The following is a 27,500-nucleotide window of genomic DNA, read 5'->3' as shown; positions in this document are numbered from 1 at the left end:
CAGCCCAGAGATCGAGACTCACACCCTCAGAGAGGCCTTTGCACCCTTCGGAGAAATATCGTAAGTGTTATTTTCCTTTGCGTTGACTTCGATTCCTGTGTATATGCCTGTTTACGTTTGGTTTGTACAGTCATGTGTATTTTGTTTTGTGTATGTATGTATATATGTATGATTATGTGTGTGTGTATCACTTTTTTCATTATAAGCACTCAGTGTGTGTGTGTGTGTGTGTGTGTGTGTGTGTGTGTGTGTGTGTGTGTGTGTGTGTGTGTGTGTGTGTGTGTGTGTGTGTGTGTGTGTGTGTGTGTGTGTGTGTGTGTGTGTGTCTGTGGCTGTGGGTTTATATATGTGTTGGATATATAAAAAATATACACATGTTTTCCTGTAGATACATATATATATGTTTGCTGTTCATATAAACATGTATTATACATTCACACATTCACATATACTTAAAAACAGACAGGTAGAAATATATTATTTTATACTAAATATCATATCTGAACAAAATCTCAGAGATAAAATAAATTGAGTGAGTGAGCGAGGGAGAGAGAGAGAGAGAGAGAGAGAGAGAGAGAGAGAGAGAGAGAGAGAGAGAGAGAGAGAGAGAGAGAGAGAGAGAGGTACAAAAAATCAAAAGATCGAAACAAATCTAAGGTCCCAGACACGGTGTCCTTCCCCCACGTCCCCCCCCCCCACACCGCCTCAGGCTCTGATCTTCTTGCGCTTCGAAAAGAGAATCAACACGAAAGTTTTTTTTTCTCTCCTTCTCATTCTCTCTCTTTCTCTCTCTCTCTCTCTCTCTCTCTCTCTCTCTCTCTCTCTCTCTCTCTCTCTCTCTCTCTCTCTCTCTCTCTCTCTCTCTCTCCTCTCTCTCTCTCTCCTCTCTCCTCTCTCCTCTCTCTCTCTCTCTCTCCCTCTCTCTCTCTCTCTCTCTCTCTCTCTCTCTCTCTCTCTCTCTCTCTCTCTCTCTCTCTCCCTCTCCCTCTCCCTCTCCCTCCCTCTCTCCCTCCCTCCCTCCCTCCCTCCCTCCCTCCCTCCCTCCCTCCCTCCCTCCTGTCCTCCCTCCCTCTCTCCCTTTCTCCCTCTCTCCCTCTCTCTATTCTTCCACCCCTTATTTCGATTATTGTAGGGCCTGCTGTATCCTCATCTCCCTCGTTGCTTATCTCCCTCATTTCCTCCCTCCCCCCTCTATCCCTCCCCCTACCCCTCTACCCCTCTACCCCCTACCCCCTCCCCCCACTCTGCATCGGGACGGGTCGGGAGAGCATGCAAATGATGTAAAGAGTTAGTGAAGTTTTTAAGTTTCCCCTCCGCGTCAGAAAGTTGTCCCGTCGCGATGTTTGTGAGATAGAGGGCGTTTCTGGACTCTCTGTTGATGATGGAGACGGGTATGCCTCTTCTTTTTTTTATATACATTTATTTATTTTATCTTTGTTTGTTTTTTCGTGTGTGTGTGTCTAGATCTTTTTATCTATTTGGTGTGTATTTTTTTTTTTTTTTTTTTTAAGAGTTTCTTGTCTGGATTTCGATCTCGCCTGTCAGGTATAATGCCGTCTCGATTTCCGGCCTCGCCTTGAGTTTTAAGATTGCGAGGCTGAAGTCGTCCTTCTATGGGGGGTGGGGGTGGAGGGGGTGTTATCTGGGAGGCGGTCTGACTACGTAATTTTTTTTTTGCCTTTTTTTTCTTCTTTTTCTTCTCTTTCTTTCTGTCTGTTTGTCTGTCTGTCTGTCTGTCTGTCTGTCTCTTTTTCTATCTCTGCCTCTCTCTCTCTGCTTCTCTCTCTCTCTTCTCTCTGCTTCTCTCTCTCTCTCTCTCTCTCTCTCTCTCTCTCTCTCTCTCTCTCTCTCTCTCTCTCTCTCTCTCTCTCTCTCTCTATATCTATATATATATATATATATATATATATATGTGTGTGTGTGTGTGTGTGTGTGTGTGTGTGTGTGTGTGTGTGTGTGTGTGTGTGTGTGTGTATATATGTCTCTCTTTTATTTTCCTTTCTGTCTTTCTCTCTTTCCCTTTTTCTCATTCTCCCTCTCCCTTTGTCTTTGTCTTTCTCTTTCTCATTCTCCCATTCCCTTTGTCTTTCTCTTTCTCGCTTCTAAAAATTCCTTTCCCCCTCTTCCTCTCCCCTCTCCCTTTATTTATGTGGTTGTTTCTCCTTCTCGAGAAACGGAAGCTTCCCCTTTTCTCCCCCCCTCACTCCCATTCCTCTCCTCCTCCATCCCCCCTGGTCCCCTTTCCTCCCCTTCCCCCCTCCCCCCTGATCCCCTTTCCTCCCCTCCTCCATCCCCCCTGATCCCCTTTCCTCCCCTCCTCCATCTCCCCCTCATCCCCTGATCCCCTTTCCTCCCTTCCCTCCTCCCTTCCCATTCCTCCCCTCCCCCATCCCCCTGATCCCCTTTCCTCCCCCCCATTCCTCCCTTCCCCCATCCCCCTGATCCCCTTTCCTCCCTCCCCCCCTTTCCTCCTCTCCCCCTTACCCCCTTACCCCCCCTCCCCTCCCGAGAACGTAACCTGCTTTGATCTATCTCAATCAGTCGTCTTACCGTCAGCAGGAAGAGAGGGGGACTAGAACTGGATGGCTCTCGTGTGGAGGAATGACTGTGGCTGACTGGCTGGCTGGATGGATGGCTTGGCTTCCACTCTATCCACTTCCACTTCCACTTCGTCCCCACTTTATTCACTTCGCTCTCCACCTACTCTTTTTATCTATTTATTCTTTACTCTGTCACCGTTCCATCGTCAAAACACCAGCAACCACCGTTACGACATCGCCACCTCCACTCTGGACTCTCCAAAAAAATACAAGAATATGTCACTCTGGTTCTTGCTGTCCCTTCCTCCCTTCCTCCTCCCTCCCCTCCCTCTCCGCCTCCCCTTTCCCTTCCCTTTTTTTCTTTCTTTCTCTCTTTCTTTCTCTCTTTTTTTTTTATCTCCTCCGTCTGTCGGGTATTGCAGGCCAGAGCGGTTAATGATATTTCCTTTTCTGGCCCGGATAGTCTTTGTCTCTGTGGACATTTTTCAGTTTGCGTTTCTCTCTCTTTATTTTCTTTCTGTCTTTCTCTCTCTTGTTTATTTACTTTTTTTCTCTCTATCTTTTTATTCTCTCTCTCTGTCTGTCTCTCTCGCTCTCTCTCTCTGTCTGTCTCTCTCGCTCTCTCTCTCTCTCTCTCTCTCTCTCTCTCTCTCTCTCTCTCCCTCTCCCTCTCCCTCTCCCTCTCCCTCTCCCTCTCCCTCTCCCTCTCCATCCTCTTCCATCTCCTCCTCCTCCTCCCCCTTTCCTTCTCCCTCTCCCTCTCCCTCTCCATCCTCTTCCATTTCCTCCTCCTCCCCCTTTCCTTCTCCCTCTTTATTCCGTAGAGGTTTGTATCATCTCACCTCCTCTATCCAATTGATTTATTCAGTAAGATGTTGTTCTGTTTCTTTGTTTGTTTGCTTTGATCTATTTGTACTTTTTGTTGTTTTTGTTTTTGTTATGCATAAATCTATCTCGAAGTCATATCTTAAGGAGGGATCTCCAGAAGACACAAAGGATAACCAATTCAACCGAGGGATTTGGAAAGTCTTTCATCTCGACATCCAAAAGGAAAGTAACGTTGCCGAGTCCATACCACATTGGGTCTTCCCCCCCCCTCCCCCTTCCTTCCTCTCCCTCCTTCCCTCTCTTCCCTCCCTCCTTTCCTCCATTCCTCCTTCCCTCTCTCCTTCCCTCCCTTTCTCCGTAACTTCCCATTCTCTCTCCCTCCCTCCCTTCCTCCCCTCCCTCCTACGGATCCTCTTGTTGGGGGACACCTCAGGAACACCACATTCTTTGCGTTCCAGGCAGGGAGAGGGGAATGGGGGTGGGGGTGGGGAGTGGGGGGGAGGATGGGGGAGTTGGAGTTCCCCCTTAACTTTGGGGTGGGGGAGGGGGGGTTGACGGACGATGACCCCCTTAAATATCTTAGGTTGAGGGATTAAAGGGAAGCACCTCATAGGGTTATAGATGCAGGGATACGGATACACATACATACAGATAGTACACTTATACATACATGTACGTATTTTGTGGTACCATGATACTGTTTTTTATCCATTCTATATAAAGAGATAAGGTAACTTTTTTTGTTATTTATGAGAGTTCTCTGCACGTATCTTTTGTTACTAACAATCAGGAAAAGTAGTCACATCCTTAGGAAAAAATGAAACAAAAGTCATAATTTTTTTGCTTTGATAAATTCATCTGTCACAGCGAGGGCTCGATCTACCAAGACGTACATAAAGTTATTTCACAACTGAGCATAACATTTTATTTCTTTGAGCTCTTACTTACGATATAATGATGAAATCAGAGACTGGTGATTGTTACACTTTGTGCACACACACACACGCAACAACACTTAGAGCGTTTAGTGAGCTTGATATACCGAGTAACCTTCAAGGTGAGTAAATGAGGGGGAAAATTGTACTGCATATTTAATGACAATTAATGACCTTTACGTCTTGATGGGAAGAGTTGGTACATTTTGTCGAGCTAAGTGTGGGGTCTGGGTTGGAGAAGGTAAGGTATTTTATTTGTGGGAAGTACATTGTTTTTAGACTCATTTTGATGATTTTATTTTATTTTATTTATTTATTTTTTTACTATTATTATTTTTTTTACTTCGTGTTTTTTGCTTAGTTGTTTTCTTAATTTTTTCGCTTCTATCTACCTTTCCATGTTTTCTTCTCTCTGTCTCTGCCTATCTATCTATCTATCTATCTATCACTCTCTTCCACCCACCCTCCCTCTCCTTCCCTTTCCTCTTCCATCCTATCCTCCCTTTCGCTCCTCCATCCCTCCCTCCCTCTTTCCTCCTCCCTCCCTCCCTTACGTCCATATAGATTCACACGAAACCTTCATAAACCTTGGGATACGCTCTCCCAGACCATTAATTACTGGCACCCATTCCATGCAGTGTATAAACCACTCCCATTACATGTCGCCAATAAACCCGTTCTCAATATCCCCCCCTCGAAACCACGCCTTGTAGCATCCACTCCCTGTGCTGCTCGTGTAAACTGTGTTCTTCATTAGCAGCCAGCCGTCTGTGTTATGTTTGTTTGTGTGTGTGTTTGTGTGTGTGTGTGTGTGTGTGTGTGTGTGTGTGTGTGTGTGTTAGTCCGTGTAGGAGTGTCTGTGTGTGTTTGTGTGTCTGTATGAATTTGGGTCTAGGTTATGTGTGTGTGTGTTGTTTGTATTTTCTTAATTTATTTTCGTGTTTTGGTTCGTTTTTCATCTTTGGTAATTAATCAGATACTCTTCGCCTCGATCTCTATTCCCTCTTTCTCGTTCACCACCGTCATCATAAGTCACTACTCCCCCCACCCCCACCCCCTCCTTCCCTCCATAACCCCTCTTTCCCACCATCACTCTAGTTCCCTCTTCTCTGTTTTTTTGCGCATAATGCTCCATCTCACCGTCCATTTTTTTGTACCGATCTTCTCTTTCTCCTCTCTCTCTCTCTCTCTCTCTCTCTCTCTCTCTCTCTCTCTCTCTCTCTCTCTCTCTCTCTCTCTCTCTCTCTCTCTCTCTCTCTCCCTCTCTCTCTCTCTCTCTCTCTCTCCCTCCCTCCCTCCCTCCCTCCCTCCCTCCCTCCCTCCCTCCCTCCTCCCTCCCTCCCTCCCTCCTCCCTCCCTCCCTCCCTCCCTCCCTCCTCTCCCCTCTCTCTCCTCTCTCTCTCTCTCTCTCTCTCTCTCTCTCTCTCTCTCTCTCTCTCTCTCTCTCTCTCTCTCTCTCTCTCTCTCTCCATTTCCCTCCTCGCCTCTCCCGTCCCTGTTATCGAGGGTCTATACATCATGTCGCTGGACAAGTCGGAAGTTTGTCCTAGGAGTGATTCTTCATCTTGGACCGCATATGATGAACGTTTGGGATGCTGCTCCTTAGGGGATTTTTACGGTCGTGTATAAAAAAGATATGGGAATATGTATAGACATATAGATATGGGTGTGTTTTTGTTTGGCTTTGATTTTGCTCTGTTTTTTGTAGATTTTTTTTTTTCTTTTTTTGTCTTGTTTTCTAATTTCGTTCGTTTGGTTTCTTATTTATTACCTTTTTGTGTTTCACTCTCTCTCTTTCTCTCTCTCTCTCTCTCTCTCTCTCTCTCTCTCTCTCTCTCTCTCTCTCTCTCTCTCTCTCTCTCTCTCTCTCTCTCTCTCTCTCTCTCTCTCTCTCTCTCTCTCTCTCTCTCTCTCTCTCTCTCTCTCTCTCTCCCTCTCTCCCTCTCTCTCTTCCCCCCTTCTTCCCCCCTCCCTCCCTCCCTCTCTCCTTCTCTCCTTTCTTCCCTCTCTCTCCCCCTTCCTCCCTTCCCTTCCTTCTCTTAACTGTGTTTTCTTTGGTCGCCCTTTTGTTGTTGTTTTTTCCTTTTCTTTTTCCTCTCCTATATTGTGCTCTCTCTATGTTTCCCAATTAACCTGTGTCTTTTCTGTTTTCTTTTGTCCTTTGTTACTGTCTAGTTTCCTTTATTTTTTCCCCATTTTTCCCGCATTTCATTCTTTATTTTACAGTTACCCCATATATTATGAACATCGTTTTCTTTTCGCTCTGTGCTTGTTTATTATGACTGTTTCCCCCTTTTTTTCTTGCTGTTTCCCCCTTTCCCAACGTTAGCCTATATTCCCCTCTTCTTTATTCTAAATTGTCTCTTCCTGTTCTACGATACGAAGAAACGATGGCATTACCCACCATTGATTTCACTCAACTAAAGACACCTCATGGGGGGGTGGGGGGGTGGGGGGAGTAGGGGGGGGGTAGAACGAGTGAATAATGTGCATTACAGAGAGACCAAAGAACTTGCTGGCTGTGCACATCATGGCATTAAGTCTAGACTAGTCGACCTCACGCACACGGAGTAATTGGTGTTCACACGAGCCATGGGGGAAAAAAATGGTTCATACCGAAACGTGTTGTTGTGAATCAAAGGGTTAATGTATCCGCAAAGCGAGTGTCTTGGTGTCTTAGTTTTATTTGTTTTATTATTTCTCTTCGTTTGTTTGTTTTTTGTCTATTGATTTGTTTATTTTTATATTCATTTGTTTATTTTTTTTATTTATTTGTATGTATTTCAGATTTATTTGTTTATTTTCATATTTATTTTGTTTGTTTTTCATATTTATTTGTTTATTTTATATTTGTTTGTTAATTGATATTTATTTGTTTGTCTTATTATATTTATTTGTTTATTTCTATAATATTTATTTGTTTATTTTTATCATATCTATTTGTTTGTTTTCCTAAGGGTGTTTGGCATAGTACGTGTAGCCCATTCCCCGTGTCCGAATTAATTTCTTTGTATATTTATTCACATATATTCTTACGGGGGGGGGAGGGGGGCATAGTGTGTGACCCAAGAGTCCAAAAGAGTACACGTTCTTTGGGGTGGGGTGGGGGTAGAGGGGGGGGGGTATTAGTGACCTCCTTGAGTCAAGAGGTCGGCGTTCTCGCAGATCAGGTCACGGGTGTGTGTGTGTGTCGACAGGGGTTGGTTGGCTGACGCACGTTTTGTCAGTCATTTCCATCGGAATGTGCGAGCGAATCCTGACTGTTTGGTCGATCTCTGTCTCGTCGAGTGGAAATGCACAGTCAAATTCCAAGTATTAACCCGCCTAGAAATGATCACCCGATTCTGATGACGCAGGCCCCTCTCCCGCTGCTCGTGGGGTAATGAGCCCTCCGGAAGGGGTCAATAAGGGTCAAAATGGGTCGAGGCGGGGAGCTAAGGGATGCGCCGCTCTCGAAGGGATAATTTGCGAGACGTTTGCTCGTAGAATCGGAGACGGAGTCCTCCCCTTCCCCTTCTCCCTATGCCCTCTCCTCTTCCCTCCCTCCCTCCGCCCCCCTTCGTCGCTCCCCTTTCCTCTCTCTCTCCCTCTCTCTCTTCTCCTCTCCCTAGCCTTATCCTTATACCTTCTCTCTTTCTCTGTCTCTCTCTCTTTCTCTCTCTCTCTCTCTCTCTCTCTCTCTCTCTCTCTCTCTCTCTCTCTCTCTCTCTCTCTCTCTCTCTCTCTCTCTCTCTCTCTCTCTCTCTCTCTCTCTCTCTACCTCTCTAACTCTCCCTCTCTTTCTCTCTCTCCCCCTCTTCTTCTTCTCTCCCTATCCTTATCCTTATACTCTCTCTCTCTTCTTCTCTCACTATCCTTATCCTTATACTCTCTCTCTCTCTCTCTCTCTTTCTCTTTTTCTCTCCTTCCCTCTCCCTCTCCCTCTCTCTCTCTCTCTTCCTCTCCCTCTCCTACGCCTACTCCCCGCTCACCACCTTGTTGTTGCGGTGTTATACTCCAATCACTAATGACGTCACGTTTGATGAGTATGTAATATGCTAATCTTTGATCAGAGTAGACAATCCGCGGGTCTTTGGCGTTTGCCTTGTACGGATACCTCTCGGGAGCAGCGGAGAGGGGAGAGAGGGAGGGAAAGAGGGTATGTGGCGGGGGGGGGATTGCATCATTGCAGACCCGCGAGTGTTGTGATTTTTGTTTGTTTGTTTGTTTGTTTGGGTGTCTGTTGTTTTTGGTGGTGGTGGTGGAGAATACCACATTGACGCTCTCGAGTTCCTTCTCCCCCTTCCCCCTCCCCTCCTCCTCCTTCCCCCCTCCTCCCTTCCCCCCCTTACGCCGTGCGATCAACTTGGCAAAGCTCGGGTCCGCGCTGCGCTACGGCTGTTGTTGGCTACATAATGGTAAGTTCTACTACGGTATTACTGGCTTCGCTGGAACTTCATTAGCATCAGTTTCTCATTCATTGTTCCTCATACATCTGGAAGCCCCGGTGCTCGCTTGGTCGTCGGGCCGCCGCGGGAACACGCACGTCATCGGATGTGGATTCTGGGATTGGGGATTTGGGGGGTGGGGGTGGGGGGGAGGGGGGGTTGAGGGAAGGGGGAGGGAGGATTGGTGGGGGAAGGGTGAAGGTGGGGGGGAGGGGGGAGGGGGGTGAGGGGGAGGGGGAAGGAGGATTGGTGGAAAGTGGGGGGGAGGGTGGGGGAGGGATGGGTGGGGGTGAGGGAGGATTGGTGGGGGTAAGGGGTGAGGGGGAAGGGGGGATTGGTGGGGGAAGGGGTGAGGGGGATGGAGGATTGGTGGGGAAGGGGGGGGGGAGGTAAGGGGGCGGAGAACTTGTTTCACGCCGATTACTGTATGTCCTTCTGTTTCTGTAACGGTTGCTTTGAGAGAGACCCTGGTATGGATTTTCGGTCGGAGAGTTTTTTTTCTTTCTTTTCTTTTTTTTGATGTGGCCGGAAATGTGAGAGAAATGTGTTCTTGTGGCTCTTTGTGATTGGTGTTCTTTGATGAACGAAAGACGTATGGCTGTTGTTCAATCTTCGTGGATCCTCTTGTCGGAATGAGATCTCACATTCACACGCATGCTTATAAACAAACAAATAAACAAACGAACGCACACACACACACAACACACTCACTCACTCACTCACTCACTCAAACACACACACACACACACACACACATACACACACACACAACACAATACAACACAACACAAACACAACACAACACAAACACAAACACAACACACACACAAACACAACACAACACAACACAACACAACACAACACAACACAACACAACACAACACAACACAACACAAACACACACAACACAACACAACACAACACAACACAACACAACACAACACAACACAACACAACACAACACAACACAACACAACACAACACAACACAACACAAACACACACAACACAACACAACACAACACAAACAAACACAAACACACACAACACAACACAACACAAACATACACACAACACAAACACAACACAACACAACACAACACAAACACAACACAACACAACACAACACAACACAACACAACACAACACAACACAACACAACACAACACAACACAACACAACACAACACAAAAACAAACACAACACACACAAACAAACACACAAAACACAAACACAAACACACACAAACACAAGCACAAACACACACACACAGCAGCACCAGTAGCCAGAGAGAGGCCGGAGTCCGTCCTGTTCTGGTCCTGCATCTGCTAGCAATCAAGGGAGCACAATTTGCGTTGCTGGCGTCGTTGTCGCGTGGTCAAGCGGCAAGTTTACGATTAAGGTTTGATTCTGAATTAAAAGTGGAATGGGGGGTAATTACCAGACTTGCGTGTCACCGAAAAAAACCCTATACTTTCCCAAACTGTGGAGGTCACGGGAACAATCGCAATTTTCTGAAAGGTCCGACATTTTCTTTCCCTCGTTTTGGGTGTGTGTGATTTTCTCTTTATATTTATTTATATATACACACACATTTGTCGATTTACTCGCTCAAGTTCCTTCAATTCAAGAACCGATAGTTTATATCGTCGGCGGGGGCGTAACAAGAACACGAGGAGAGAGAGAGAAAGAGAGAGAGAGAAAAAAAAACAATAATATTGCGTGACATAGTTTAGCTAAATGCTCAATTCCATTTGATTGGGTCGTAAAACTGTCACACTGAAGAATATAAAAGATGAAGAGACCGTTTAAAACGTGTAAACAAAAGAAACACCGTTTTTTTCATGTCCGTTTCCATAAACACAAAGCACAAAGTAATTACTCAAACAGTTACCGTTGTCAACAGGGTCAGAAACGCGATGTAGAGGGATTAAAAGGCTTGCGATGTGGATTATTTCCAAAGCCCTTTTTACCCCCGCCTTTTTTTCTTTTTTTTTGAGGGTTCGTTTTGAAAGTCTGTTTCATGCATAATTAATCAATAGGTGCAAATGATTGGTCCGAAGTGCTTTGTTTTTCTCGTATGGGTGTATAAGGCTCGTTTATTTTCATGTATTTGTTTTCGCGCAAATCACTCTCATCATAAAGTCCCACGAGGCCAAAGTATGTTAGCATGACAATTTGATCTGTCATTTGATGATAAGCACTGATTCGCTGGCCAGGCCAATGATTTTGTAGGGAAATGTTTTTTGAAAAAAGTTTGCCGGTCGCTGTACGTCACCCGTCATCCCATAAACCAATTTATATTAAATATATAATGCATGTTTGGATGTAAAAATATTATATGTACGTATAATTGCTGTCACTATATTGAAAATGTTTCTTCCCTGCTCGATAAAAATGAATGCGAACACAGTATTTGAAATGTTGCACGTGTAATACTCGCAATTGATAATTCTTTACAGACGGATTTGGAAAAGGATCACACTCACACGCACTCATACTGTTATTGCTCGTGTTGAACTACTATAGGCTCCAGCTGTGCCCGTTTTTAGTGCTTGTTGTGTGTTTGTTGCTTGTCATGAGCTTCCGCGTCGGTTTGTCAAGTGATTGCAATGGTGATGCACTGCTCTCATGAGGATTCCACTGCACAATAAATCCACTCTTCTTTATTTAGGAACTATATCTACGCCACGTACCTAACCTTACACTATAGGAGTCATAGTATCGGGGTTAACCTCGCAAAGGGAGCGAAAGTGTTGTAAATACCGATTCCACAAGTACTTTCTGGAAGATCAGTAACAAATACTTCTCATCAAGCCTTTTATGAGCGTTTTATTTGCTCTACCTGACTCGCTTTGTGATAAGGCAGCTGGAAATAAAAAAAAAGGGGGTAAAAGATACCTGAAGTTTTATTCGATGATAAGAACAAGAGAGAGAGAGAGAGAGAAGTGGGAAAAATTGAGGGGGGGAGGGAGGGGGGAGGGGGTGATTTTCAAAGTTTACAAGGAATTTGTTTAAAGTAGATAATGCTGAGGAGTGTTTGCTCAGTGGATGGAGATGGATCGAGGTTATATTCAACTTGCGATGGAAAATAAAAAAGACACTTGAACTTTTTTTTTTCTCTCTCTCTCTCTCTCTCTCGTTGTAAAGTGTGGTCTTTATTATGCACAAATTGGGAGCAAATAATCGCCGTGAAACGCAGGGGAATGATGAATATTTAAGTGGGGAGCACGTGATGTCGAACACCTTTTTGATAACATATGCAGACGTGATTGCTAAGCGATTGAGGTAATGAATAATATACACACACACACCAGCCCCAGCTAATGAAAATATAGCCATTTGTATCGAATTATTCACTCGTAACGTAACAATGCAAAACCGATTCTCCAGGTAATCTAATATCTTTCATAGTTTTAAGATTTTTTTTTCTCTTTTTTTTTCTATTTTTTTTTCTCTCCCTTTCCACGAGAGAAATTTGTTTATCACGGGTATTTGGAGAAGCCACTGTGGCCCTTTTCTGCGCTGAGGTAGAGGTAGGCAAACGGGAGGTAAGTAGTGGATATTGGAGCTCCACGGTTAACGATATCTGGTCGGCACGCAATGTTTACCAATCTCCAGGGGTGCTCGTGTGTGCCTCCTCCCCTTCCCCCCTTCCTTGGACCCCTCAGACCCCTTAGACCCCTCCCCCTCACCCCCTACCTCCCCCACCCACCACCACACACACACACCTCACCCCCCTCTGCCCACCCCAACTATACCTTTACTCCCCCGGGGTCCCTCTCCCTTGCTCAAAGCCTTGCTTTACTTCTCTCTTTCTCTTTCACTTTCTCTCTCTCTCTCTCTCTCTCTCTCTCTCTCTCTCTCTCTCTCTCTCTCTCTCTCTCTCTCTCTCTCTCTCTCTCTCTCTCTCTCTCTCTCTCTCTCTCTCTCGCTCTCTCTCTCTCTCTCGTCTCTCTCTCTCTCCCTCTCTCTCTCTCTATGTCTCTCTCTCTCTCTCTCTCTCTCTTCGCGCTACTCCCCGCTCACCACCTTGTTGTTGCGGTTGTTCTACTCCAATCACTAGACTCACGTTTGATGAGTATGTAATATGCTAATCTTTGATCAGAGTAGACAATCCGCGGGTCTTTGGCGTTTGCCTTGTACGGATACCTCTCGGGAGCAGCGGAGAGGGGAGAGAGGGAGGGAAAGAGGGGATGTGGAGAGGGGGGGGGGGAGGGAGGGAATTGCATCATTGCAGACCCGCGAGTGTTGTGATTTTTTTGTTTGTTTGTTTGGGTGTCTGTTGTTTTTGTGGTGGTGGAGAATACCACATTGACGAGAAACGCACTCTTCCCTTCGGACTCCTCGAGTTCCTTCTTCCTCTCTTACTCTCCTTTAACGCTTCCTCCTTCTTCTTTCCTCCCCCGCCCCACCAACCCCCACGCCCCACTTACCCTTCTTTTTCCTTCTTCCTTCTCCCTTCTCACCTTTGGTTCTTCTTTTCCCCATTTTTTTCCCTCCTTTCTTTTTTTCTTCCTTCTCCCTTTGTCCCTCCCCTTTTTCCCCCTGTAGAAGTTCCTTCCTTCTATTCCCTTCTGTTTCCACCTACTCTTTTCTTTTTTTTTTTCTATTTTTTTTTTCTCTCTCTCTCTCTCCTCTCTCTCTCTCTCATCTCTCTCTCTCTCACCTCTCTCTCTCTCTCTTCTCTCTCTCCTCTCTCTCTCTTTCTCTTTCACTTTCTCTCTCTCTCTCTTCTCTCCCTCTCTCTTCTTCTCTCCCTATCCTTATCCTTATACTCTCTCTCTCGTCTCTCACCCTCTCTTCTCTCTCTCTCTCTCTCATCTCTCTCTCTCTCTCTTCTCTCTCTCCTCTCTCTCTCTCTCCTCTCTCTCTCTCTTCTTCTCTCCCTATCCTTATCCTTATACTCTCTCTCTCTTCTCTCTCTCTCTTCTTCTCTCCCTATCCTTATCCTTATACTCTCTCTCTCTTCTCTCTCTCTCTCTTTCTCTTTCACTTTCTTTCTCTCTCTCTCTCTTTCTCTCTCTCTCTCTCCCTCTCTCTCTCTCTCTCTTTCTCTTTCACTTTCTCTCTCTCTCTCTCGTTGTAAAGTGTGGACTTTAATGATGCACAATATTGGGAGCAAATAATCGCCGTGAAACGCAGGGGAATGATGAAATTTTAAGTGGGGAGCACGTGATGTCGAACACCTTTTTGATAACATATGCAGACGTGATTGCTAAGCGATTGAGGTAATGAAGAATATACACACACACACCAGCCCCAGCTAATGAAAATATAGCCATTTGTATCGAATTATTCACTCGTAGCTTAACAATGCAAAACCGATTCTCCAGGTAATCTAATATCTTTTCCATAAGTTTTAAGATTTTTTTTCTCTTGTTTTTTGTCTATTGATTTGTTTATTTTTTATATTTATTTGTATGTATTTCAGATTTATTTGTTTATTTTCATATTTATTTGTTTATTTTCATATTTATTTTGTTTGTTTTTCATATTTATTTGTTTATTTTTTATATTTATTTGTATGTATTTCAGATTTATTTGTTTATTTTCATATTTATTTGTTTATTTTCATATTTATTTGATTATTTTCATATTTATTTGTTTATTTTTTATATTTATTTGTATGTATTTCAGATTTATTTGTTTATTTTCATATTTATTTGTTTATTTTCATATTTATTTGTTTATTTTCATATTTATTTGTTTATTTTCATATTTATTTGATTATTATTATATTTATTTGTTTATTTTTTATATTTATTTGTATGTATTTCAGATTTATTTGTTTATTTTCATATTTATTTGTTTATTTTCATATTTATTTGTTTATTTTCATATTTATTTGTTTATTTTCATATTTATTTGATTATTATTATATTTATTTGTTTATTTTTTATATTTATTTGTATGTATTTCAGATTTATTTGTTTATTTTCATATTTATTTGTTTATTTTCATATTTATTTGTTTATTTTTTATATTTATTTGTATGTATTTCAGATTTATTTGTTTATTTTCATATTTATTTGTTTATTTTTTATATTTATTTGTATGTATTTCAGATTTATTTGTTTATTTTCATATTTATTTGTTTTATTATTATTCTTCGTTTGTTTGTTTTTTGTTTATTGATTTGTTTATTTTTTATATTTATTTGTATGTATTTCAGATTTATTTGTTTATTTTTTATATTTATTTGTATGTATTTCAGATTTATTTGTTTATTTTCATATTTATTTGTTTATTTTCATATTTATTTGTTTATTTTTTATATTTATTTGTATGTATTTCAGATTTATTTGTTTATTTTCATATTTATTTGTTTATTTTCATATTTATTTGTTTATTTTATATTTGTTTGTTAATTGATATTTATTTGTTTTATTATTATTCTTCGTTTGTTTGTTTTTTGTCTATTGATTTGTTTATTTTTTATATTTATTTGTATGTATTTCAGATTTATTTGTTTATTTTCATATTTATTTTGTTTGTTTTTCATATTTATTTGTTTATTTTATATTTGTTTGTATGTATTTCAGATTTATTTGTTTATTTTCATATTTATTTTGTTTGTTTTTCATATTTATTTGTTTATTTTCATATTTATTTGTTTATTTTCATATTTATTTGTTTATTTTTTATATTTATTTGTATGTATTTCAGATTTATTTGTTTATTTTTTATCATATCTATTTGTTTGTTTTCCTAAGGTGTTTGGCATAGTACGTGTAGCACCATTCCCCATGTCCGAATTTGTATATTTATTCGCAATTGATAAATTCTTTACAGACGGATTTGAAAAGGATCACACTCACACGCACTCATACTGTTATTGCTCGTGTTGAACTACTATAGGCTCCAGCTGTGCCCGTTTTTAGTGCTTGTTGTGTGTTTGTTGCTTGTCATGAGCTTTCGCGTCGGTTTGTCAAGTGATTGCAATGATGATGCACTGCTCTCATGAGGATTCCAATGCACAATAAATCCACTCTTCTTTATTTAGGAACAATATCTACGCCACGTACCTAACCTTACACTATAGGAGTCATAGTATCGGGGTTAACCTCGCAAAGGGAGCGAGTGTTGTAAATACCGATTCCACAAGTACTTTCTAGAAGATCAGTAACAAATACTTCTCATCAAGCCTTTTATGAGCGTTTTATTTGCTCTACCTGACTCGCTTTGTGATAAGGCAGCTGGAAATAAAAAAAAGGGGGTAAAAGATACCTGAAGTTTTATTCGATGATAAGAACAAGAGAGAGAGAGAGAGAGAAGTGGGAAAAAATGGGGGGAAGGAGGGGAGGGGGGAGGGGGTGATTTTCAAAGTTTACAAGGAATTTGTTTAAAGTAGATAATGCTGAAGAGTGTTTGCTCAGTGGATGGAGATGGATCGAGGTTATATTCAACTTGCGATGGAAAATAAAAAAGACACTTGAACTTTTTTTTTTTTTTTTTTTTCTCTCTCTCTCTCTCGTTGTAAAGTGTGGTCTTTATTATGCACAAATTGGGAGCAAATAATCGCCGTGAAACGCAGGGGAATGATGAATATTTAAGTGGGGAGCACGTGATGTCGAACACCTTTTTGATAACATATGCAGACGTGATTGCTAAGCGATTGAGGTAATGAATAATATACACACACACACCAGCCCCAGCTAATGAAAATATAGCCATTTGTATCGAATTATTCACTCGTAACGTAACAATGCAAAACCGATTCTCCAGGTAATCTAATATCTTCATAGTTTTAAGATTTTTTTTTCTTTCTATTTTTTTTTTCTCTCCCTTTCCACGAGAGAAATTTGTTTATCACGGGTATTTGGAGAAGCCACTGTGGCCCTTTTCTGCGCTGAGGTAGAGGTAGGCAAACGGAGGTAAGTAGTGGATATTGGAGCTCCACGTTAACGATATCTGGTCGGCACGCAATGTTTACCAATCTCCAGGGGTGCTCCTTCGTGGTGTGTGCCTCCTCTCTTTTCCCTTCCCCCCTTCCTTGGACCCCTCAGACCCCTCAGACCCCTCCCCCTCACCCCTACCTCCCCCACTCACCACCACACACACACCTCACCCCCCCTCTGCCCCCCCGAACCATACCTTTACTCCCCCGGGGTCCTCTCTGACACCGTCACCTCCTTAGCTCTATTTCTGTGTGTCTAGAGCTTGCTTCTCTCTCCTCATTCTAGGGCGCAGTTGGCAGTGACTAGCTTGCGTTCTGCTTGGATCACGTACGTTTCTGCGCCGCTCCCGCCGACCCCAGTGTTTGCTCAAAGCCTTGCTTTACTTCTCTCTCTTTCTCTTTCACTTTCTCTTTCACGTTTCTCTCTCTCTCTCTCTCTCTCCTCTACGGCGGCACTCTCTCGCTCTCTCTCTCTCCTCTTCTCTACTTCTGTCTCTCTCTCTCTCTCTGTTTGTCTCTCTCTCTTGTGTCTCTCGCTCTTTTAATCTCTCTCTCTCTCTCTCTCTCTCTCTCTCTCTCTCTCTCTCTCTCTCTCTCTCTCTCTCTCTCTCTCTCTCTCTCTCTCTCTCTCTCTCTCTCTCTCTCTCTGTCTCTCTCTCTCTGCGAGACAACGCGCCGGGTCGTAGAGCACAGTCCCCGCATTCGTCACTGAAGAAGGGTGACTTTGTAATGGCCTTCTTTAATCACTGCCATATAAAGTCACTGACTTACACAACGCTCGTATTTCCCAGCTTGCAAGACCTATATCACAGAATGCATAAACGCGCTGTACACTTTTTTTTTCCCTTCGCCATACTGATCATCAACTAGCAGCGACAACCTGCACTAAAAAAAAAAGAAGAAGAAAATATTTAAAAATATGCATATTTCTTTAGCCCAAGACAAACCATGGCTTCATTCCCTCTCCCCTTCGCCATCCCGCCTGCGCCATTAACGCTGATGAACCCGAAACGAAGAGTGAGATTTTCGCCCTAGAGATAATTCCCTGTACGTCTTGTTCTCCAAAACCCAACGCCCCTTCCCCCTCTCGGCATAATAAAAATATAAAGAATTTCGTGCAATTAAACCCACTTAGTCTGGTGCAATAAATCCCAGGTGAGCGGGGATGGTGGGTTCCTTAGTGACTTGTCATACACGGCTTTAGGAGGCGCCGCGTTGGCCCTGAGACGCGGGTTTCTTTCGAGTCTCTGAGTCTGGACGACGCTTGTAGTCCCACTCGCCTTTGCCTTCGTCTTCGTCTTCGTCTTCGTCGGTTTGGGTCTGGATATGGGGCTGGCCAGGGCTATATTGAGGTCTTTTTTGGTAAGGTGATCTTGAGTTTTTTTTTGGTAGGGTTATGTTTGAGGTCCTTTTGGGGGTAAGGTGATCTTGTGGTTATCTTTTTTGGTAAGGTTATCTTTTTTGGTAGGGTTATTTTAAGGTCTTTTTGGTAAGGGTAGCTTAAGGTCTTTTTGGATGTGATTATTTTGAGGCCTTTTTGGGTAAGGTTATCTTAAAGGTCTTTCTAGGTACGATTATCATGAGGTCTTTTTGGGTGAGGTTATCTCGAGGTCTTTTTTTTCCCCTCTCTCTGGATGTTGTTACATTATCCGAATTAGAAACACCGAAGACACGTGGCTTCATTGCTCTTGTCTAATCTTAAATCAACCGCTTGCCTTGGTAATTCATGCCAAGGACGCTGTTGTCTTTGGAACATTCCCTTTTTACGGAATTTTTTCGTTCCCGTTTTTCCCTTCTCTTTTTTTTCTTTTCTTTTAATCAAGTGTTATAGGAGCTCGCTTGTTAAGGTACGTCTGCACACAGGGTTGGCATTTCATCATTTCCCGAGTGGTTATGGAGATTATGCGAATATTTAACCCCGCTACACGCCCCACTCTGTTCCCGTGCTTTCTTGTCCTGTGTTTTGTGAACTCGGCAGAATTAGTGTCAATATTTGAGCTTGTTCATTCCCAGTCAGAAATTTGGCGCCTTATTTGACTTATTTCGCGGGAGCATTTCAATCCACCGCACCTTTCTTCGCATTGCGCTGTTCCGAGACGGGGGGGGGGGGGGGGGGGGGGGGGGGGGGGGGGGGGGGGGGGGGGGGGGGGGGAATTTGCTTACTTTTCTGAAGTGGTAGAAAAATAATGCTTATCGGGTCGCTGTTAGCGTCACCGGCGATATCACAAACGGTTTCAAAAGATTTGTATTAAATATCCCCTAAAGAATTAAACGTTTCGTGGTAGATTTTTTTCGTTTCGTTCCCCCTCCCTTTCCCTCCTTCCTCCCCTCCCCACACCTTCCCTCCTTCCTCTCCTCCCCTCCTTCCTCCCCCCCCCCCCCCCACCCTCACTCACTCTTTTTTTCACCGGCTTTGCTCAAGTTTCCCGCCACAATTTAAATTTCCCGCCATCGTGAGTCAGCGTCGGCCGCCCCTTTCTAACGACCACCCTGGAGAGCGACCCCCTGCCGTGCCAGCCTCGAATCTTCCGCTAGGGATTTATAATGGTTCTTAAATATGACATTTACATTTTCTTTCTCTTATTTATTTTTTCCTCTCTCTCTCTCTCTCACTCTTTCACTATCTATCTAGATCTTCTCCTCCCTCTACCCTCCTTCCTCCTTCCTCCTCCTCCTCTTTCTCTTTTTCCCTTCTGTCTCGTGTTTGATTTGTGTCTGATGAGATGGCGTAGTTCGAAGGAGACGAGTTTGCGCTTCTGCTTTAAGGCAGTGTTTTAGTAACAGTCCTCTCATGAATGTTGGAACGGAGGAGGAGAGAGAGGAGAGGGATGAATGACGGATGGATGGATAGACGGCGGGGAGGAGCGAGCGTAAAGGATGGTGGGCGGGAGAGAGTGAGGGAAATATAATGTTGAATTTTGTTTATCTCACATAGTGGCTGTGTGTGTGTGTGTTTGTGTGTGTGTGTGTGTGTGTGTGTGTGTTTGTGCGTGTGTCAATGTGTGTGTCTGTGTAGGTATCCTGTACTGTATATCTTATTTGTTCCTTCTCTCTCTCTCTCTCTCTCTCTCTCTCTCTCTCTCTCTCTCTCTCTCTCTCTCTCTCTCTCTCTCTCTCTCTCTCTCTCTCTCTCTCTCTCTCTCTCTCTCTCTCTCTCTCTCTCTTTCACACACGTGCTTCCCTCTTTCTGTCTTTCCGTTTCTCCCTCCCACTCTCTCTCTCCTTTTTTCTTTTACCTTTCTCTCCTTGAAAGAGATTAATCTACAAACAGATTAGTGTATAGACGTATCCCTTTGGCCTGAATGCGTGCGCGTTTGCTGTAATAATCCCTTACTGCTCGGGTCCCTTTCTCCTTATCGCAAGAGGTGTCCAGCGAGGCCAGTGTGAAGACCACTCAGCCGTGACCCTGTTTGCTGCCTTTTCATGCACGTCCCCCCCCCTCCCCCTCCCTCCCTCCCTCCGTCACTCTCCCCTTGCCCACCTCCTGCCCAGCCCTTGCAACTTCCCCCGTTATCCCTTCCCTTCCCTTCCCTTCCCTTCCATTGCCACATTTCCATTATTCTGTCTGACCTTCTCCTCTCCCCTGCCAGTCTTCCTGTTCCTTTCCACAATATTTTTTTTCTCCCCTCTCTCTCCCTACTACATTCCCTCTCCATTCTCCCCTCTCCTCATGCCTCTAACATTATTTTTTCTTCTCTTTTCACTTCTCTCCCTCTCCCATCTTCCTTTCTATATCCTCTCCCATATTTCCCTCTCCCTTATCTCTTTTCTCTCCCTACCTTACCCCCTCCCTCTCCCACCTTTTCCCCCTTTCCATCTGCCCCACCCCTTTCCCCTCTCAATTTTCTCTCTCTTTCTCTCTCACCTCTCTTCCATCATCACCATCTCTCTCTCTCTCTCTCTCTCTCTCTCTCTCTCTCTCTCTCTCTCTCTCTCTCTCTCTCTCTCTCTCTCTCTCTCTCTCTCTTTCTCTTTCTCTTTCCCCTCTCCTTTCACCGCTCTCCCTTACCAGGCACCTCCCCCCATCCCCACCCCCACCCCCGTTTTCCCCTCAACGGAGTCATGCGTTTTCTGCATCATGTGAGGCGCGTCTTGGGTCATGAGGGGAGAGCCTTGTCCTTGCTTGGCCATGGAAGAGAATCGCATGGCAGGATATTGGCTTTATGCGTTTAATCCTCGTCCGATTTCCTCATCGAAGTATCCCCTGCGAAATATTTAACGGTCGAAGAAAACGGAAGAGGGATTTGTTTTAGGACCTTTTATTTTTATTTTTGATTTGTTTATTCATTTTTTTTATTGGGGGGGGGGGGAGTGGTAACGCTGTTTCTAATTTATCAAATATTCGTCTTTTGTTATTTTATCGAGTTCTATTCATTTTATGTGTCTGTATGTGTGTGTGTGTGTGTGTACATTTATATGCTGTTATTTTTTTGGGATGAACAAGTGAAAAACAGAAAAAATAGAGGAACATCTGAACAAAACTTTGCAAGGAAGTGAACAGAAGAGGGAGAGGGAATACTAAAAGAAAAGTCGCAGTGGAGAAAGGGGTGTTAGAAAAGAGAGAGAGAGAGAGAGAGAGAGAGAGAGAGAGAGAGAGAGAGAGAGAGAGAGAGAGAGAGAGAGAGAGGAGGTAGGGAGGGGAAGTGTTTCATTGCAAAAAAGAAATATGTTTGTTGAAAGATGATTAAAATACAAATGAAAAAGAATATTGAAAAGTGAATATGCAAGAGAGAGAGAGAGAGAGAGAGAGAGAGAGAGAGAGAGAGAGAGAGAGAGAGAGAGAGAGAGAGAGTGAGACAGCAAGAAAGAAATACAGAAAGAGAAAGAGAGAGGGAGAGAAAGAAAGAAATAGTAAGTGGAATAAAGAAGGGGGTTGTGCTACACTGATGGAAAGGGGATGACAGAGGGAATTGCTGAGTAAAAGAAGGGAGCAGCAATAAAATGGAAGAGCGCGGTAGGGAGTGAGAGAGAGAGAAAGAGAAAACAAAACAGTCAGGGGTGGAAAAGGACGCATAGAAAACGGAGAGGATTTGCTCGGATCTGTCTGTCTGTGATGATTTGACGTCCAGCAAAGCTCATGCAATATGTACACAATCACATTTTTTGCTTGCAACAGCAGCAGCATTAGTTGAGGCTTGACAGGTACAGTAACTGGGGTAATTATACTGTGTCAGTCGCGTTAAGCCCAATTACCTACACTTTTCGGATTGGACCGCTGGTTGATTTCCCGCAGATTTTCATTAAGCGATTTATAATTTAGGGGCATCAGAGTAATCCAATATATTCGGTCGTTTTTGTTTTCTTTCTTTTTTTTCTTTTTTTTTGTGTGTATCTATATTATGATTACACTTGCTGTTTGACTCGGCCAATCGAATCGCAATCCAGGACGTTTTATCGGCCGCAAACGATAATTAATGTTATACGGCGGGAGATTAAGATGATGTGGTGTTTTTTTTTTTTTTTTTTTTTTCGTTCTTGGGTTGAGGGGGTCGACTTTTTCTTCTCTTTTCGTTGGCGGTCATTTCAGTGGGAGGTTTGTCTCTTTATTTTTTGTGTGTGTGTTGTTGGAGATGGAAATACTTTGCTTTCTCTCTCTCTCTCTCTCTCTCTCCCTCGTTCTCTCTCTCTCTCATTCTCTCCTTCCTTCCTTCCTTTCCTCCCTCTCTCTCTCTCTCTCTCTCTCTCTTTCCCTCTCCCTCTCCCTCCCCTCCCCCTCCCTCCCTCTCCCTCCCTCCCTCCCTCCCTCTCCCTCCCTCCCGCCGCCTGTAAAACACAGTCCCTTCCTCCCAATAAACAAAAGAACCAGCGCTTCCCCACTCCTTGTCCCGAAGCATAAAATGGCCGTCCCTCCCCACCTATAAACGTAAGAAAGCCTCCCTCCCTTCCCTCCCTTCCCTCCCTTCCCTCGACAAAGAAAATCCCGTATTCCCTTCCCCGGCGACAGACAAAACTGCAAAGAAAAACAATAAACACGTAGTCCTCTCTCCCTCCGCCGGGAACCCGCCGCCATCATCCCTTCCCGCCATCAAACTCGGGAACACGACGTCGCTCTCAAGACCTCATGTCCTTATCTGAAAAGTTCCAGACCGCCTATGGGAAGTTGGCCGTATAATTAGCATACTAATGGTCTCCGGAAACAAAAATGGAGCTCATAATATTCCAATTAAAAGTGTGTCCACGGTCTTCATCGCGGGGTTGGGGTTTAAGGCTGGTGGTTCCCCGGGTTTGTTTGTGTGTTTATACGTTCGTCTACCTTGGCGGGTTTCTTTGGCTGAAGCTTCGTTTTTTATTACTTTGTGGACCGAAATTAGACTGATTAAATGTTTATTTTTCTATCTATTGATCCTGTGTTTCTTTTTTTCCTTTCTTTCTTTCTTTGTCACCATAGTCAGCAGTCTCATTATCATTATCATTATTACTGTTTAAATAGATTTCATGTTACAGATAATTCTCTTTTTTTTTTTAGAAATCTCATTGACGTTATATATATACACATTTCTTTCGCCTAGGGCACTCAGACCACCCTAGTGCCATCCGCTCTGGTGGATGTCCTTTCATAACCAGGTGTCCTTCACGCCTTTGAACTCGGCGTCGAGTGTAAATTTTGTCTGTCTTATTCACATTCTTTTTTTCTTTTTCTATGATCATCATCCCTTTTCCCTTCTTCCCGTTTAACGCTCTCTTCTCCCCTTCCCTCGTTCTCTACATATCCTCTCGTTTCATTTTTTTTTCTTTCTTTTTCTTTTCTTTTCTTTTCTTCCCTTTTTGAGGAGTTTGGTAAGGAGAAGCGTTGTTTAAAATCCGACAGACCAATGGTGAGTCGTTAGAGGGTAATTATACCGGCGTTACGACCGCCAAACTCGGGCGGGTTGCCGGGGCGCGGAACGGGTTGCGGGCGCGGTGGCGGCGGCGGCTGCGGAGCGCCCGACCAGCGGCGACTGCGGGCGCGGCACTGTGTGTCTGCTGCGGTTTTCATTACGCCGTAATAGGTCCGAAGTGGCACTTGGTCGCGATATTAACGATGCGGTTATAACTGGGCTGATTCGCCAGATACGGGGGAATGACGGCGCAAGCTCACCGTGTACAGTCGCGACAACAAAGAGGCCGCGACAGAAATGAAAACAAAGGCCTATTAATAGCATTGTAGTGTCCTGGGCTGATGCTGCGACACAGGCGCGGCACATACTACATTACTCCAAATAGTGGACGTGTGCATGTTGCTTTGTGTATATGTACTTGCATATGTGTGTGTGTGTGTGTGTGTGTGTGTGTGTTTGTGTGCGCACTTGAATGTGAGCGTTTACAACATGTTTCCGTGTCTATCAGCGAGTGTGTGTACCTGCATCTGTCTGTGTATGTAGAGAGCCTTGATGGTCCCACTTGTTAATATAAAAAGTATAATGCTCTCAAAATTATTTCCTTGTTTAGCGCCAGATTACAGTAATAAAACGAGTAACTACCATTGGCTGGCTAATGAACGAGGGAGGAGGAAGGGAGAGAGAGAGAGAGAGAGAGAGAGAGAGAGAGAGAGAGAGAGAGAGAGAGAGAGAGAGAGAGAGAGAGGAGAGAGAGAGAAGGCTCAGAGGACGAGAGGCGTGTGAGGGAAGAGGAAAGTGAGCAGTGGTAGTGGGACGAATTCGATGTTGGGGAGACGAGGGGACTTGGGGAGGAGATGAGGGGGGGGGATGATGGGGAAGAAGGGGCGAAGAGGGGAGAGATGTGAAACGAATGGAGGAAACAAAGAGTCGAGCGGGTCGTGAGACAAGAGGTTCTGAATAGTGATGAGTAAGTGGTGAGGAACAAGAAACTCATGCAAAAAAAAAAAAGAAAGAAAGAGAGAAAGAGATGGAAGGTGGGGAAAAAGGGATATTGCAGAAACGAAAATGAATTACGTGTTCGGAATTGTCTGTCATGTCTTTTTGACATTTGGTAACAAATTTAATCAGGCAAATTGTTGTTGTTGTTTTTTTTTACTCTCTTACTCTCTCTCCCTTTGCACCGAATATGCACCTAAGTGGGAAGAACGCCGAAATGGTAAATAATCGTGCAGAATAGTCGAAAAGGGGACGCTGAAAATGGCATTAAATTCTCAAAATGAAAAAGAGAGAAAGAAAGAAAAAATGGAGGAAGAGAAGAGAACAGCGATGAGGGTGGGAAGAGCAAAGAAGCAAATAGAATACGTAAGTGGGAGGGGGAGGAGGGGGGGAGGGGGGGAAAGGGCAGAACAAGGAGAATAGGAGGAAGGAAGGGTGAGGTAATGGGCGGGCGATTAAATCAAGTAAAAGTTAGTGGAAGCGAAGTGGGCGTTACATTGGATCCATAAACTGTGTGTCTGTCTGTCTGTCCTCGTCTCCGCTGTCCCGCTGCCTGCACGAGCCTCCGCCCACCGCCGCCCACCGCCGCCCACGGCCGTCCGAGATATCTCGCCCACGTCGCGCTCTGCCGCTATCCTCGTCGTTGTCATAAACTCATCGTTATCTTCGTTATCATCATCATTATCTTAAAGAGTATTATTATTATCATTATTATTATTATTATGATCATTACTATTATCATTGGTATCATAATTATTATCATTATTTATTCATTTATGTATTCCTTCATTCATTCACTTATTCTTGTATTTATTCATATACATACCTTTGAGATTATTACATCTTTTTTAATTTGAAATTTCTCTCCCCTTTCTTGCCTTGTGTCCCCCTCCCCATTAATCCCTTTTCCTTATGATTATCGCGTCTTACAAAAGTCAAGCCCCCCCCCCTCACCCCTTCACCCCCTCACCCCCTCAGCCATCGCCCTCCTCCTGGCCCTCTTACTTCGGGCTCTTGACTCCTGTAGATGTCGCCGCTTCCTTTTATGGCCCTTGCCGCCCTCCCCTCGTCGCCCTTCCCCTCGAATCCTCTCCTCGTCGTCCTTCCCCTCGTCGCCCTTCCCCTCGAATCCTCTCCTCGCGCCCTTCTCCTCGCCGCCCTTCCCCTCGTCGCCCTTCCCCTCGAATCCTCTCCTCTCCTCGCGCCCTTACCCTCGCCGCCCTTCCCCTCGAATCCTCTCCTCTCCTCGCGCCCTTCCCCTCGAATCCTCTCCTCGTGCCCTTCCCCTCGCCGCCCTTCCCCTTGGTGCCCTTCCCCTCGCCGCCCTTCCCCTCGCGCCCTTCCCTTCCCTTCCCCTTCGTGCTGACAGCGGTGCAGAGGCTAGCCTTCTCTTGAAACTAGTTAGCTCGATCTTTAACTAGAGGCTGTCACACTCCATTGTCTTCCCCCTATCTTCTTCCCCTCGACTTCATTTCTTTTTTTTTCTTTTTCTTTTTCTTTTTTTTTTCTTTCTCTCTCTCTGCCCAGTTGTGCATGGCCATCATGAAATTATCTGCATCTTTTTAATTGTCAGCGGTTGATTATAACATAGCTGGGTACGTGAGGGCTGTTGAGCAGTAGGTTAGACTCTGGGACTTGGAGTGGAGCCGCATTATGTGTGTGTGTGTGTGTGTGTGTGTGTGTGTGTGTGTGTGTGTGTGTGTGTGTGTGTGTGTGTGTGTGTGTGTGTGTGTTTGTGTGTGTGTGTGTGTGTGTGTGTGTGTGTGTGTATGTGTGTGTGTGTGTGTGTTTGTGTTTGTGTGGGAGGAGGAAGGGGAAGGTGTATGTGGTTATTTCTGCGTTCGTTCGTGCGTGATTTTGTGTGTGTGTGTGTCTGTGTCTGTGTCTATCTGTCTCTGTTTGTTTTCGTAAAGTCCCGACTTAGGTAATGTGCGTAGACCTTGGCATGCGATCCCACTACCCTCGATAGCCCTCGTGGCAGTCCCCTGGTTACCAAAAAGAAAGAAAGAAAAAAAAACTTCAGAAGGCAGCTGAACCGAGTGTGCTTATGACCTGCTTTCTAGATGTGCTAACTATGAGCTGCACTGCAACGTTCCTGCTCAGTATTTTTTTTTTTATTCCTTTTTTTATCTGAAATGCAGAGTCATGCAAATCACTTGTAAAGAGCAATTTTACGGATTTTTTTTTCTCTCTTTCTTTTCTTTTTCTGTCTTTGTTTCTTTCTGCCTTTCTATCGCGATCGACTTCGGAAAGAATGCAGCGGCCGAGATCAAAGCAGTCACAGGAAAATTGTTATGCCATTAGTCGAAGTCAGTATGCAATTGCAACGACATGAGTCCTTTATTTATTAATAGACACGTAGATAAATAAGTGATAAATGGATACCGAAATTATTTCCAGTCGTCGAGTATTGGAAGACAGTAATATCTTGGTTAGACTTTCTTAAACTGAATCTTAAGCCAGGCGTGTACCTCGGGGCTGCTGGGTGTGGGGAGGGGGATGGGGGAGAGGGAGGCTGGGGGGAGGGGGATGGGGGAGAGGGAGGCTGAGGGGAGGGGGAGGGGGGGGGAGAAGCCAGAAGACCCTCGCTCATTTGTTTATAGCCACAAGGTAGCCTTCCCTCCCCCCTATCTCTCTCTCTCACTCACTCACTCTCTCTCTCTCTCTCTCTCTCTCTCTCTCTCTCTCTCTCTCTCTCTCTCTCTCTCTCTCTCTCTCTCTCTCTCTCTCTCTCTGTCTCTCTGTCTGTCTGCTCCCCCTCCTCCTCTTCCCTCTTTTGTCTCTGCCCCGACCTTCCTGACTGCCGCAAAGCCACTGTGTGCCCTCGTCGTCTTCCTCCTTCTTCTTCTTCTTCTTCTTCCTCTTCTCCTTCTTCTCTCCTTCTTCTTACTCTTTCTCTCCGTCTTCCATTACCTTCTCCATCTCCCCCCTTCTCTCTCTCTCTCTCTCTCTCTCTCTCTCTCTCTCTCTCTCTCTCTCTCTCTCTCTCTCTCTCTCTCTCTCTCTCTCTCTCTCTCTCTCTCTCTCTCTCTCTCTCTCTCTCTCTCTCTCTCTCTC

The 27,500-nt window shown here is 44.3% G+C and overlaps 1 protein-coding gene across 13 annotated transcripts in view; it reads left to right on the top strand.

Moving 5' to 3' along the window:
• The window catches only part of LOC122248578 (cytotoxic granule associated RNA binding protein TIA1), a 1,144,397-nt gene that overhangs the window by 972,362 nt on the left and 144,535 nt on the right, over positions 1 to 27,500 (top strand). For all 13 annotated transcript variants that reach the window (XM_086547977.1, XM_086547975.1, XM_086547978.1 and 10 more), the window contains one exon: positions 1 to 60. This exon is cut by the window's left edge and continues 28 nt beyond it. In XM_086547977.1, the coding sequence (XP_086404103.1) occupies positions 1 to 60 (60 nt within the window). The remainder of the gene's footprint in view (positions 61 to 27,500) is intronic.

This window comes from Penaeus japonicus, unplaced genomic scaffold (genome assembly GCF_977035675.1).
Source record: "Penaeus japonicus unplaced genomic scaffold, GWHDUDI00000001_assembly GWHDUDI00000020, whole genome shotgun sequence".
Lineage (NCBI taxonomy): Eukaryota > Metazoa > Arthropoda > Malacostraca > Decapoda > Penaeidae > Penaeus > Penaeus japonicus.
The sequence above is the reverse complement of the archived record's forward strand: the minus strand, read 5'-3'. Positions and strand labels throughout refer to the sequence as shown.